Below are 15715 nucleotides of genomic sequence, written 5' to 3' on the forward strand. Positions count from 1 at the left end.
TGAAATTCTGCTGCCTGATGTGTCATTTCCCCAGGCAGTGCAGAGGCAGAAGGAGGGGGACTCTATGAGGAGCTGAGTTCCCTCAACCTCTGGAGAGGGCATGGATGGGGAACACTTTGCTTTTAGAGGAACTAAGGCCTTCCCTCTGCCACGATCTTCCTTGCATCTGCTTCCCTGACTCCTCTATGCCTTCTCCCTCTCCCCTCCTCCCCACTGTAACCCTTTCTAACACCTTCGTACTGTGGTCCAGCCAAATTCATGATGTATTTTCAGGCTTGAAAGGTAAAGCAATCCCTTCTAAGAATATTTAATAAATTCATTCACTATTAAGCATTACTGTGAAACATACATTTGATACTGCCTGTAATAGATATTTACGGTGCTTTAAAATTAGTTTATAAATGGTCTTCATTATGAGTCATTTAATGAATTAGCAATGTCCTACCTGTTAGTGAGGCAAATAGGATAAAAGTGACTGGAATAAATTTCTGGAGGCTATCCATTGGAGCATTTTCTCCTGAAACCTAGGACAAAAAGGCATGTAGTTGTCATTGGATAGTTATCAAGAAGCTACACAACAGAATTGCTTAGGAAATGTTGCTGCTGGTTTTTATAGCGATCTAGCACAGGGGTGGGCAACCTATGGCATGTGTGCCAAAGGCGGCACCCGAGCTGATTTTTCAGCGGCACTCACACTGCCCGGGTCCTGGCCACCGGTCTGGGGGGCTCTGCATTTTAATTTCATTTTAAATGAAGCTTCTTAAACGTTTGAGAAACCTTATTTACTTTACATACAACAATAGTTTAATTATATATTATAGACATAGAAAGAGACCTTCTAAAAACGTTAAAATGTATTACTGGCACTTGAAACCTTAAATTAGAGTGAATAAATGAAGACTCGGCACACCACTTCTGAAAGGTTGCCGACCCCTGCTCTAGCATTTAAACATTTGTCCCTTTGTGTCCTGTATTACACACGTGTTGAGACGATTAAAGGTGACAGTGAGACCCTTTAACATAATGAAAATGGATCATGGGCAGCTGGGAGAAATAATTCTGAGTTGTCTGCAATTAAATGTGTACTCGGAGTACATCGTCCATGCTGCTGGTACTATTCTGGCAGACTAAAGAACTCTGTGGTCACCCATATCCTCTCTAAAGTAATTGGACAGGGTTTAATTCATGACTGAGGCTACCCATGGGATGTGTTTAATCAGTACAGCTCCAGGCTCCCTCAGTACATTTCCACTCTGGCCAGCGCCACACACTTTTAAAGCTATTCTGGCTAGCCCTGGGACCCTCAGCATAATGGGTTTTGTGGGAATAGTGCTCCTCTGCAACCCCTTCTGTGTGGGCTTTGTGCCCCTGAATGTCCTCTGCTAGAATCCACACTGGTTTCAAGCCCATTTTATTTCCTCACAGCAAAGCTTGGCAGAATTTGAGTTTAGGGGTTGGTTTTGTAATTTTGATGGCTAATATCAATGTTTATTTTTAATCATTTTTATTTGTATCAATTTAAACTTTCACAGTTGCACAAAGTTATGGGGTTTAAACATTTATTTTTATTTTTATCTATTTAAATTTTCAGAGTTGTGGGAAATTAGGGGGATAACACAACAGGGAGGGGCAGACAATAATTTAATAACAGTAGACGTTGAGATTCAAAAAGTTAAAGCTTTATAACCATTACAACACAGCTGCCAGTATCAGCTGTCAAAATATACAAAGTAAAGATCCTTAAACCAACCTCTAATAAGTTCTCAAGCAGCATTTTTCTTACTTTGCCTGTTAGTAAATTTTGATTATTACCAATGGAAATATTTTTTTTCTTTGGTTTGTGTGTATCCGGTGAAATCAATGTTTATTGACATTTACCAAATAAAAATCTGTGGCTTCCTAGCCTACTCATAACACACCCATATTGGTTATGTTTCCAGAGAATTACTGACCAAGCAAACTACAATGAATCATGGTCAAAACATAATTTTCAAAAGTACTGATATTACTCTTATTACTGCACAATCCAGCTGCACACAAATCCTATTCACCTGTCAGTTATATATTAGTAGTTTTGTTTCCCTACAGGTACAATATCATCTACATTTCTTATTTTCCCAGCTCTGACAGGGCTGCAATATGGGTGATATTTGCATCTGTGCAGATAAGGTGTCACTTGGCACCCAAGGCGACTACACACCCCTATCTCTGCCCCTGCAGAGAACCAAGAGGAACTGGGAAAACATCACGGTACTTTACTTCCCCCTATAAAAACTGCCATTTTCTCTGTGCCCAACACAGCTCCTATTCAGTACTTTTATTCACACAGTTCAACAAGACTCTCAGCATGCTCTGTGTGGTGCCATTGATCCTGAGACTACTAGCTGCTGACGGAGAGAAACAACAGGACACATTGAGCTGTCTTTCCTGGTTTCTATTTGTGCGGTCACAACTAAAGAAGCTATCTGTACATTAGGGTGTGTCCTAATATTATTTTTCTGCCCTTTACTCAGGTCAGAAAAGACAAATATCCCTACTCCCAAAAGCAAACTTCTGCTGGCGTCCCAAAGAGGGCAGAGTTAAGGTTGTATGGATTGTCCTGTGTGAGAGTACCACCTTAGCACTGCATTTCCCAGGTCACTTCTACATGTGAGTCTGTGAGGCTCAGCTCACAGAGACATACTTATGCTAGCTCTCATCAAGCTAACCTACTAAAAATAGTAGCATAGCTGCAGTGGCACAGGCAAGCCACCTGAGCATAAACCCGTCCAGACCCCATGAGTACGTACTCAAGGCAGCTAGCCCATGCCACTACTTGCTGTTGCCCATGCTGCCACGGCTACACTACTATTTTTAGTACGCTAGCTCACTGAGAGCTAGTACAGGTATGTCTACTTGAGCTGGGAATCACACCCCAGCTCCAAGTAGAGACACTGCACAATCCCAGTTTCCTAATAGTTGTACTTTGTTTTATTGTAACCCTAACATTTATAAGAAGTATGTGGGAGGGACCTAGATTGCCTGTCATGGCTTGCACACTTTTCACTTTAGGGAATTAAACTCGTGCATTCAGGAAGAGGAAGAGGATGAAAGGATACTGTTTTGTGGCCACAACCTTTACTCCCTGTAACAAACTTCTGTTGCCTTTAAATAGACCTTGCTTTGTGACACCTAGACCCTTACTCTGGAACCTGTACAAATTAATAGCACAGCAGTGACACTGTGGGTTCCCTATAAAAATGTTTTACTTCTTCTTGCTTTTAAAAGCAATACTACTAGGGTGACCAGATGTCCCGATTTTATAGGGACAGCCCTGATTTTTGAGTCTTTTTCTTATATAGGGTCCTATTACCCCCCACCCCCCATCTCGATTTTTGACATTTGCTGTCTGGTCCCCCTAAATACTACATGGGGAAAAAAGCTGTCATGACCATTTTATTTCTCTTGAACAAATCCAGTACCTTGCTATGTTACAGTAAGAGCCTGTATTTAAGGGTCTGTATTAATAACCAATAGGGACTTTGTGATTATAGCTGTGTGGAAAAGGCAAATTTCTGCCTCAGATGAATTTGTAGCACTTCCTAGGATCAAGACCCTTAAAGGAATGTGCAGAATGTATGTGGCTCCCTCCTGCACTGGAACTATTTGTGCTGTGGTTACTTCTTGCAAAACAGCTAGAACCCTGAAATCACCCTGGCAGGTGAAATAAACAAACAACAGAAATGCCGTTTCAGTTCATTTAATTGCAATTTAAAGGCTAGTGTGTGTTTTTGTTAGTGATTCAAGGTCTTAGATAGATAGATAGATAGATTCTGAAATCATTTAAGTTTACTTTAGATACATGCTCGTTCTCACATTTTGTGTGGTGAAAAGTCCATTATTAAGCAGCTGAAAAAGACAGGATCCAATTCCTAATAAAATGAAACTTTTCTCTTTCATCTGCAGCATTTATTCTCACCGCACAAAATCTGGCAATGTTTGCATGTAATTATCTCCAGTATTAATAGAAATAATAGAGGTAAATCCCCAGACCAGGAAGCAAATCCAAAATTATTAACCTGCACTTTCTGTTGTACCCATGCAACTAGAGAAAATTCCATGATTTCAGATTTTGTTATTCTTCTGATTTGGAATGGAAACATAATTATAATTTCCTGATTAATTAAATTTTCAAAAAAGAAAATTAATTTTTGGTCAATCAAAATATTTTGTTTAAATAAAATGAAAGTGTTTCATTCCAGTTTTGACTTTTTAAAAATTTTCTATTCTATTGCCATTTATAATAGAATATAAAATATTGAAATGAAAAATCATTTTGAAATTAAAAATCAAGATGTTCTGTTCTAATAAGGTTGAAACAGAATGTTTTGCCGTTATTCAAATGCTTCATTTCAATTTTTTCTATATGAAATGTTGATGAAATTAATGCATTCCCAAGGAAAGTCTCAGTTTTGATAAAACAGCATTTTCAGCCAGCATACCAATTAGTTGGAAAAATATCAACCAGCTACTTGTATAAACTTAATATTGCATAGTCGTTAAGACTAAATTTTGCTTTAAATCTCTTGTACTTGTAGATCCTGGGCCTGCTCCTGCACCTATTAAACTCAGTGACAAAGATGAACACTTTTAAATAAATAGGAGCAGGATCTGGTCCCCTACATTCATGTGGGGCCTGAGTCTCCATTGCTGTGAAATTTGTGTAGTTGTTTACACCAGAGCTGACTGGGTGTAAAATGTGCCCATTCCAATCTGGCAGCATTTTACACCCACTTTGCACCCACTGTGTACTGAGGTAAATGACCCCACGTGGTGCAAAACAATGATGAATCAGGGCTGACACACATAAATGAGTATGAATTGAAAATAAATATGGAACTTAAGGTTTAGCTCAAGCTCCATACTAGCAACTGTGTTTAACACAAGGTTAGCTTTTGGCATGCTAGAAGCTTCTTTGTTGCTCCATGAATAAAGACTGAAGACATGTAAAGAAAGGTTACACGATGAATGCTTAGGCTCTGATCCTGCACTAAGCCCTAAATGGGAGGACCCCTGTGCCCACAAGAGCCTTACTTAAGTCAGAGGCTCTGTGTGTTCTGTTCTGTTTTATTCTATAAAGGTTGTTGTGCCACGCTCATCACCATAGTATTTGAGTGCCTTCCGGTCATGCATTAAGTGGCGTTACTAACTTCTGTGGACATGACGACACACCCAAGCAGAGCTCATTGCAGGTTCAGGGTCTAAGTTAAAGCTGAAAAGTGAATACAAGAACAACATATTACCACACTCACTGTTCCCAATGTTAGAGTTTTTTTAAAGCTATATTTCAGACCCAATTCCTTATGCCAGAGTATTTAGCAGTTAACTGGTAACACAGCTGGAAAACTGAAAGCCTTTCTCAAACGCCATTTCTAACCCCAGGAAATAGTTTTAAAACTATCTAAATCCAATTTAGATTAATTCTGATTAAATTATTTGATTTATTTATGAAAATCCATTGTAAAATCATTAATCTATTTTAAACTAATAAATACAGATGATGTTTTCTTACCTTCGCTGTGAAGATTGTCTTTTAAAAGTCTTGGATAAATTCTCAGATATTCTCACATGAACAAAAAATCTACTATCAGTGGCACCTGGATGCACATAACTCCTCATACACACACACATACACTGAATGTCTCTCAAAAGTGTTGATTTCTCTTTCCCATTTTGCTGGACGATCTTAAAGAAACTATTTCGGTGTAGTTTCTGTTCACTGCTTTTAATGGCTGTGCTTTGCAGTGACAATGTAGTTGTGATAAGATAAGGTTAGATTCCAAAATCAATGTGCATATTCCTTTATTAATCATTAACAAGCACTGTGAAAAGAATTGCGTAAATGCCTGTGAGGTGGATCCAGGAAAAAACTGCACATAAATCTGACCTGAGAAGTTAGGTTGGTGATGATACTTACTGCCATAACTAAGGCTTGCTCAGAAACATTGCCTAGGGTTGATCTGTCAGATCATTCCAGTGTGAGCACTAGCACTTACTGTGATTATTAGTAACTCCAGAAAAAACAACGAGGAGTCCTTGTGGCACCTTAGAAACTAACAAATTTATTTGGGCATGAGCTTTCATGGGCTAGAACCCACTTCATCAGATGCATGGAGTGGAAAATAAAGGAGCAGGTATAAATACATGAAAAGATGTGATTTGCCTTACCAGGTGTGAGGATAGTCTAATGAGACAATTGACAGCAGGACACCAAGGGAGGAAAAATAATTTTTGTAGTGGTAATGAGAGTGGCCCATTTCAAACAGTTGATAAGAAGGTGTGAGTAACAGTAGGGGGAAATTAGTATTGGGAAAATTAGGTTTAGGTTTTGTAATGACCCAGTCCCAGTCTTTATTCAGGCCTAATTTGATGGTGTCCAGTTTGCAAATTAATTCCAGTTCTGCAGTTTCACATTGGAGTCTGTTTTTGAAGTTTTTTTGTTGAAGAATTGCGACTTTTAGGTCTGTTATTGAGTGGCCAGGGAGACTGAAGTGTTCTCCTACTGGTTTTTGAATGTAATAATTCCTGATGTCAGATTTGTGTCCATTTATTCTTTTGTGTAGAGACTGTATACAGTTTCACCAATGTACATGGCAGAGGGGCATTGCTGGTACATGATGGCATATATAACTCCAGAGTTACCCTCATGGATTTGTTGAGGTTTATTGCATTTACATCAGAGTAAAGTAGAGCAGAAATTAGCCTTTACTGAGAAGTGTATTTTTCAAAAAAGATAGTCAGAAAATTTCTGTTTTAAAATGTTTTTGATAGAAAATACAGTTTCTGCAAAATCAAAGTTTTCCATAGGAAAAATTTCAATTTTCCTGATTTTTTTTTTCATTTTACATTGGGAAAACCTAAACAAAATCTAAACAGTAGGTCAGGGTGACCTAAATCAAGATATTTCTCACAAACTTTAAGGCCAGAAGGGACCATCATGATCATTTAGTCTGACCTCCTGCACATTGCAGGCCACAGAACCTCACCCACCCACTCCTGTAACAGAAAATCCATCATTTACACCAGTTTAAACCTGCAAGTGACTCATGCCCCATGCTGCAGGGGAAAGTGAAAACCCCCAGGATCTCTGCCAATCTGACCTGGGGGCAAATTTCTTCCTGACCACTAATCTGGCGATCAGTTGGACCCTGAGCATGTGGGCAAGACCCACTAGCCAGACACCTGGGAAAGAATTTTCTGTAATAACTCAGAGCCCTCCCCATCTAGTGTCCCATCACTGGCCATTGGGGATATTTGCTGCTAGCAGTTGCAGATCGACTACATGCCATTGTAGGCAGTCTCATCATACCATCCCCTCCATAAATTTATCGAGCTCAGTCTTGAAGCCAGTTAGGTTTTTTGTCCCCACTGCTCCCCTTTCAGTTTGTTAAATCAAAACATTTCTGGTCAATTTGACATTAATCTGTTTTCTGAGCTATCATGCTGCCTCATAGGAGTTGTCGTTTGGGTGCATCATACTCCCATTCACTGCTATGGGCTGGGCTCACTGGCTTTTCCTACATTTCCTATGATCACCATGATGTCCTAGCTGGTTGAATCAATGCAGTGCATTACAGGAGTCACATAATCACAGTGCCGCGCCAGAGACATAATCCAGGGGGAGACGCTGTCCATAAGAAAGAATGGATGTATGAGACACCTGAACTGCAGCTCCCATAAGGCAGGCCAGCAGCTCAGATAAACACAGATTAATGTCAAATTTACCTGAAATGACCCTGAAACATTTTGATTCGGGAATGTTAAAACATTGCATTTCAATATTTCCACATCAAAGTTTTTTGGAACTTCCATGAGAAAAAAAATCAATATTTCAATATTTGATGAAATATTTGTTTGAAGTATCATCATTTCACCTGGTACACAAATGCATATTTTGACTCGCTCTCATTTTTTACTTTTCTTCACTTTTCCAAACATCTTTGTTGCTGTGCCTCTGACATCATAGTAGAAAAGTTGTGGTTTTTTTTAAATGAGTCTTATCCTCTCAGCCAATAAGCCTAATGAACTCCATAAAAGTATCAAATGTGTACATTTATGAACAAGTATGTTTCTAACTGTCTGAAGCCAGATGAGGAGTGCGGAAGTCCTAGAGACCAACTACCATCCTGGATTGCATCAGTAGAGAAGGACACCTAGACAACAGCTTTAAAATATGTGTTTGGATCTCAAATTAGTTCTCAGGGAGGCTTTCTGAAGGAACATCTCTTTGTGAAATGGCCTGATGGACTTCAGTGGCTACTTTCAAACTTTTAAAAATTTATTTTCAATTTGACATCAATAGCTCTCTTGGTTTGTAACTTCAGCCACATCACCCCTCTCTTTGTATTCCACCACTGCCTCTCCCATCTCTACTGCATTAAACACAACTGCTTGTCTTCAGCCTTTAACCCCTTCGTGGCCTGTCATTGCCTGTATCATATAGAGCTGCCAATGATGGTAGTCTTTATCACCCCTGGGTACAATGTTCCCCTCAGACATCTTTATGCTTTCTCCTATGCCATCCCCTATGGGAGGAGTTTCCCATAAAAATCCACAAAACTACTCTATTATCCTATTTCAAATCCCTCCTTAAAACTCCCCTCTGTGACTGCTGCTTAGGACACTACCTGTGACCACTGCACGCTTGCCCTGTGCTCCCTCATCTGTGTGTTGTACCAATTTGTTGTCTATTATCAGACACTTAGACTGTGAGTTCTTTGGGACAGGGACCATCTTTTAATTACAGTTGTGTTCAGTGCCTACTACAATGGGGCACCAATCCTAACAGCAGTCTTCTAGGCACTGTTGCAACACAAACAAATGAATATTAATAACAAATGTCACTCCCATTCATGCATCAGTGTCATTGCATTGTGTCAGCAGCAAGCTATTATTGCAGTCAAAACTTATTTTCCATTCACATTACCACTTAATAACAATAGCACGAGAATGTGTCACTCCTCTATTCTCAGTGAGGCCCCAGTCCCGCAAAGATTTATGTACTTGCCTAACTTTTTACACTGTTCGTAGTATCATTGAAAGAAATGGGACTACCCACAGGGCATAAAGTTACTCCCCTGTTTAAATCATTGCAGGAATGGGGCCCAAGCCTCCAGTCAGGTGAGTTTCCATTCCCACAAACACAAGCAGTTCTCAAGAGAGAAGGGAGGCACAGAGACAGGTTTGAGTGCCTGGGGATTTCCCTGGCGTGCACTGCACACTGAAATGGAAGCTCTAGAGGCATTTTTAAACTTTAAAAGCACAGGATAGCAGGACTGAGCGGTGGTATTTCTGTGTCCCTCAGCCTCAGAAAAGAATAGGCCAGCTAGCCACCCATCTGCTAAGGATATTAGCTGAAGGAGACATCCCAGGCACCCCTTGGAAGGGGATGATAGGCTGTTAGGCATCTCTCCTACTCCCCACACTGATAGCATCTCAGGTGAGAAGGGGGAAGATAAAGGTAAGGTTTAGGGGCTATGCTGGGACCTTCTCAAGCTCCCTCTAGAAGGGATGGTCCTTAACTTTCTCAAATGTCAGTAAGATTCTAGGCAAATTCCTTTTGAAGAATATTTTATTAACTTAATTGATTTATTTAGATGTTGGTTGGAAGGAAATTCCATTCCAAAGGGAGTCTGTCCAAAGCTCTCAGAGCCCTTGACAAACACTTAAAAACACAATGTAGCAGCTGCAAAGCACAAATTAGCCCAAACGGCAGTGCTGCTTCTTTCCACTCTACCATATCTCGAGTAATCACCATGGTGTGATCAGTGCAGCTTCACACCCCTACCATACTGTCCCATGAGACAAATACCCCACCTCAGCCAATGCCAGCTCAAACAGATGAGCTTTGCAGCATGCCAGGGAAGGTCAACAAATTTAGGCTATTTCAGAGATTGGGATGAGGAACAGCATTCCAAAAAAGAAGTGCCAGTATGGAGAGACCTCTGCCAGCAGCCCTCTTCTTTTGTGACACACACATTATTTTTACAATAGTAGATCATTCATCTCGATTTACCCACCCACTAAACCAGACAATTGATGCAATTTTCAAAAGTACCCAAGTCACTTAGGTTTCTAAGTCCCATTCCCAAAAGTAACTCAGGCTCTTGAGGCCAGATTCTTAAAGGTGTTTAGATAGGTGCTAGAACTAGGGATGCTGCCACTCCCCCAGGCTTGAAGTGATTTCCATGATATACAGGGTTTACAGTTTGGTTCAATGGCTCTCAGCACCCCCACTGTCCAAATTGTTCCAGCATACCTGGATGTTTAGCTGCCTAAAGATGCAGATAGGCACCTGGTAGAACTTTCAAAATGGCTTTGTGTCCAACTCTCACTGAAACTACTGCAAGTTAGGTGTTCAGATTATGTGAAAATTCCACTGGTTACCTACTTGCACCTTTAGGTGCATAAATATCTTTAAAAATCTGACCCACAGAAGCGTAAATACCATTGACTTGCAATGATACCTACATCTCCAAGGCCCAGACCCTCAGAAGGTATGTAGGCACCTCACTCCCATTCATTTCCATGGGAATTACATGCCGAAATACCTGTGAAGGGTGGGGCTCCAGTATCTAAGTCACTTTTGAAAATGGAACTTAGTCTCCTAACTCACTGTCTACACTTTGATCTGGAGGCGTAAATTTCAGTTTGAGGAGCCATACCCTTGCTAGCTCTGATGGAATGAGAGTGCAACAGAAGGGGCTAGCCGTCCCGAGTATGAGCCCTTTTAACATGCTCGATCAGAGTGAGTGCAGGTATGTCTCCTCGAGCTGGGAATGTCAGCTCCAGGGTAGACATACTTTTAGATGCTTTTGAAAATTGTACCCAGTTTCCCCATGAATGAGGCAAATTTGCATGAGTGACACAAAGCTGAAGCTAAATTTTTTTAATAAGGAAAGTGTATTTTTCCCCACTCTGCTTCCTCTCAGAAATGGCTGATCATTTTTAGTTCACGTATTACAAAAAAATCTCCTTCAGGTTGGAAGCAAATTACTCCCTTCCCTCACCCTGCTGATCTTAGCTACTCTCCACAGAGCGACTAAGCAGGAGAGTAGCCTAACATGTCCAAACCCATAGTCCCTGTAGAGTACTGGTTCTCAGACTGTGGGTCGAGATCTCAAACTGTGGGTCGCAACGCCTTTTTAATGGGGTCCCCAGGGCTGGTGTTAGACTTGCTGGGGCTCAGCGTGGCAGGGAGCAGGTTACAGGCCTCCCAGCTGGGCTGAAGCCCTTGGGCTTTGGCCTCCCCGCCTACCACTGTGGGTTGCAGGCTTTGGCTTTGGTCCCCCTTACCCCCCCGACTCAGGGTGAGGGGCTCAGGCGGGCTTTGGCTTCAGTCCCTTCTCCTGGGGTCATGTAGTATTTTGTTGTCAGAAGGAGGTCGTGGTGCAATGAAGTTTGAACAGGGCTGGCCTTACCATGAGGCGAACTGAGGCAGCCACCTCAGGTGCCAGACTGGGGGCGAGGGAGTGCCACTAGGACCCAGATGTAGAAAATTGTGTCTGCTGCTGGGGCATATGTTTTCTCTCCGCTCTAGATGCACAGAGATGGTGGAGCGCTGTGCTGGAGAAAGGAGGGCACAAGAGACATATCAGGCAGGCAGGAGAAAAGGTGAGAGGGAATAACAGAAAGCAGCAGGAGCTGCCGGGAGAGAGAGGAGGAGGAGCCTCTTACATATCTCTCTAGCATCCCCAGGAGCCTGGACTGATTAACACCAGCTTCTCAGGGAGCTTCCTGTTTCCTGCGGCTTCCCAGAACCCACTTGAGGAGAACAGGCAGTCAACTGACGTAGTAGTAGGAGCCAATTAGGCCCTTAAGATGCTGATATCTTCCCTCACTCAGGCCCTGCTACCAGCCTGCTTATTTGTCCCCTTCAACTGAGTGTTGAGAGCCACTATAGCTGGCACAGAACAACAGTCATGAGTGAAAGAAGAAAATGCCCCTCTGGGGCAGCATTCAGAAAAAGAAAGAAAGCAAAGGAAGGAGCTCTCCTGAGATACATAGACACAAATGTTCACGGTGAGCCTTCTGGCCCCAGTGAGGATGTGAGTGGTGAGGAGATGCCTGATCTTCCAGTTAGTCAGAGTGCAGGTGACTTGGCAGCTACTGCAGCATCCATATCTCCATCTCAAATGGATGTAACCGTGCACAATCCTGAAGAAAAGTGTAGATCAGAGAAGAGTGTTGTAGAGGCGCAAGAAACAGCTACTGCTGAGTTTAGTTCCTTAAGTCTAGATGATCCAGGACTGTGTACCCACTTGAGCAGTAGCCTGAGGGACCTCCTTGTACTGCATGGGCCACAGCAAGTGAAAAACTTCATGTTCCCCAAAGACAACGAAAATAGAAGTTTCCATCCAACAAATTTCCTGGTGTGAAATCCCCAACAGTGACAAAGTGGAGAGGCCATGGCTTATGTACTCAAAAACCCAGAGTGCTGCACATTGTTTTTGTTGCACACTCTTCCAGTCTAATGTTCCAGCCACATTGGATTCTACAGGAATAAAGGACTGGAAAAATCTGGCTAGAAATCTGGCATGCCATGAGAAGGCAGCAAATCACCAGAGAGCATTCCATAGGTGGAAAGAGTCTGAGATGAGACTAAGGTTAAAGGCTACCATAGATGCTCAGCATCAAGAGAAGACTGCATCGGAGTCTCTTTACTGGCAAAATGTTCTGAAAAGGCTCATTGTGAGAATGCTTGCTACCCAAAACCTAGCACTGCGTGGCACTTCAGATCAGCTGTATGTGCCAAACTATGGAAACTTCCTTAAAATTGTGGAGCTGATGGCTGAGTTTGATGCTGTGCTCTAGGAGCTATTAAAAAGAGTCACCACCCAAGAAATGTACACACACCACTACCTTGGAAAAGCAATTCAAAATGAGATCATACAGTTACTAGCAACAAAAGTCAAACAGAAGATTGTGGCAGATCTGAAGGCAGCAAGATATTATTCAGTTATTCTGGACTGCACACCTGACATCAGCCATATGGAACAAATGACTTTAATGGTGCGTTTTGTAACAACAACAGAACCTAGTGAAAATGCCCCTGCAATGGTGACTGTCAGAGAGCATTTTCTAGAATTTATTAACATTGATGATACTTCAGGAGCTGGTATGACAAATGTGCTTCTTAAAAAGCTGGAAGATACAGGAATTGCGATAGCTGACATGAGAGGTCAGGGCTACGATAATGGAGCCAACATGAGAGGAAAGAACAAAGGAGTGCAGACACGGATCCGAGAGTTAAACCCTCAAGCTTTTTTTGTCCCACGCAGTTCTCATTCATTGAGCTTGGTGGTCAGTGATCCAGCATCAGCTTCTAGTGAGGCTGCTGAATTTTTTAATGTAATTCAAAGCATCTATGTATTTTTCTCTGCATCAACTCTTTGATGGCAAATTTTGAAGCAACATCTGGGAACATCCTCTCTGACACTGAAACCACTGAGTGCCACACGAAGGGAAAGTTGAGTGGAGGCAATAAAGCCTATCAAACACCAAACTGGGAAGATAGATGATGCCTTAGTTGCCATTATGGAGGATAATGCTATGACAGGGGCTGTTTGTGGGAGAACAGTGGCAGAGGGAAATGGAATCACCAGAAACATACATAACTTCAAATTTCTGTGTGGCTTAGTGTTGTGACATGACATACTGTTTGAAATAAATGTTGTAAGCAAGAGACTCCAAGGTGTTGACCTTGATATATCTGGAGCAATGGAAGAACTGGACAAAGCAAAGTCATACCTACAGTCTTACCGGTCAGATGAAGGATTTCAAAACGTTCTGAAAAGTGCACAGAAGTTGGCAGAGGAACTTTACACTGAAGCTATTTTCCCACCAATTCAAGCATACAAGAGTCATCAAAGAAGAAGACATTTTGATTACGAGGCACGGGATAATCCCATAGAGACCCCAAACAACAGTTCACAGTTGAATTCTTTAACCAGGTGCTAGATTGTGCAATACAGTCAGCTGAACATTTCATGCAGCTCAAGGAACACAGCAGTATATTTGGGATGTTGTATGATATTCCCAAACTCTTCTCTATACCTGAAGAAGGCCTACACCAGCAATGCAGGGCACTAGAGACAGTATAGACACATGATGACATGCGTGATATTGATGCAAGTGATTTAGGTGATGAACTGAAAGCCCTTTCAAGATACATTTCAGCAGGATCAACTCCAAAGGCTGTTCAGGAATATATGTGCACAAGTAAGATGACCATCCTCTTTCCAAATGCTTTTGTTGATCTGCGCATACTTCTAACACTTCCTGTAACAGTTGCAAGTGGAGAACGCAGCTTTTCCAAGCTGAAGTTAATAAAAACACATCTATGCTCCACAAGGACACAGGAGAGGCTGGTCGGCCTTGCAACCATCTCAATAGAGCATGAGCTGGCCCAGACTGTGGACCTTCAGCAGGAAGCAGTTCAAATCTTTGCAACCAAGAAGGCACGGAAAGCACCACTTTGATTATTCAAACAGATAAAAATGCCAGTGTTTACTATAAAAAGAAAAGGAGTACTTGTGACACCTTAGAGACTAACAAATTTATTTGAGCATAAGCTTTCGTGAGCTACTGCTCACTTTGTCTGCAACTCTGAAACCCGTCATTATGCAAGGCACAGTGTTTACTATGCAGACAAGAAAAGTTATATTTGCTGTTCAGGCGTTTGAAAGTTAAGTGTTACTTAAAATTTTTGAACAAGGCATTTAAAGTTGTTAGTTCTCCTTTATTGGGGTAGGTAGCAGAGCAGTACCGTGAGAGGAGTAGAACAGGAAGAAGGCAGAATTGAGACCGTCAAAGTTTTGGCCCAAGCAAGAGGGCATAGGGGTGTCATTTGAGCTCCCCACCTCAGGTGCCAAAATGTTGTGGGCCAGCCCTGAGTTTGAGAACCTCTGCTGTAGACTCATAAGGGCCTAAGTGGCCTTTCTAATGCTCCTGTGCGGGCATCTAGTCTGAGTCACAAATTAGAAAAGAGAAACATTTGTTTAAATTTTATCCCTAAAAAGAACCCCTAATTTACAAGTATCAGTATTATAATAATTAAGGTCCTAACACTGCAAACACTTAATGCCAAATATAGTAATGCATTTGCTACCATAATTAGTCCCACTTTTTTTGCAATAGGCTTGGTGTTAAGGGTTTGCTAAATCAGGCCCTGAATGTCAAATTTTTCATACCTCTTACAGGCCTGTACTGTTTAAAAATCTTAAAATTGTATTCTGCTATTGGTATGCAAGTGTATTAATGCTAACAGGAGTTACTAATGTTGATAGCAGCATAGTCTCATAATTGCTTTTCCTGTGGCTGCTGTTTGAAGTGTAGTCCTGCTCTTCTTATCCACTAGAGCAGTGGTGGACAAACTACGGCCTGCGGGCCAAATCCGGCCCGTGGGACTGTCCTGCCCGGCCCCTGAGCTCCTGGATGGGGAGGCTAGCCCCTGGCCCCTCCCCCACTGTCCCACCTCCCCCACAGTCATGCTGCTGCATGGGCAGCACAGCTTGTGCCCGCCCGCCTCCCAGGCTTTCCAATAAGCCTGTCCTGACGCTCTGAGCAGCATGGTAAGGGGGGAGTTGGACAAGGGGCAGGAGGTCCTGGGGGGCAGTCAGGAGACAGGGGCGGTTGGATGGGGCGGAGGTTGGGGGGGGGGGCGGTTAGGAGACAG

At 42.1% G+C, this 15715-nt stretch overlaps 1 protein-coding gene across 2 annotated transcripts in view; it reads right to left on the reverse strand.

Moving 5' to 3' along the window:
- Positions 1-15715, reverse strand: part of IGSF5 (immunoglobulin superfamily member 5) — a 100293-nt gene that overhangs the window by 52827 nt on the left and 31751 nt on the right. For both annotated transcript variants that reach the window (XM_084616923.1, XM_084616924.1), the window contains exon 3: positions 446-524. In XM_084616923.1, the coding sequence (XP_084473049.1) occupies positions 446-524 (79 nt within the window). The remainder of the gene's footprint in view (positions 1-445; positions 525-15715) is intronic.

Source organism: Lepidochelys olivacea (assembly GCF_965140295.1).
Source record: "Lepidochelys olivacea isolate rLepOli2 genome assembly, chromosome: 1".
Taxonomy (NCBI): Eukaryota; Metazoa; Chordata; order Testudines; family Cheloniidae; genus Lepidochelys; species Lepidochelys olivacea.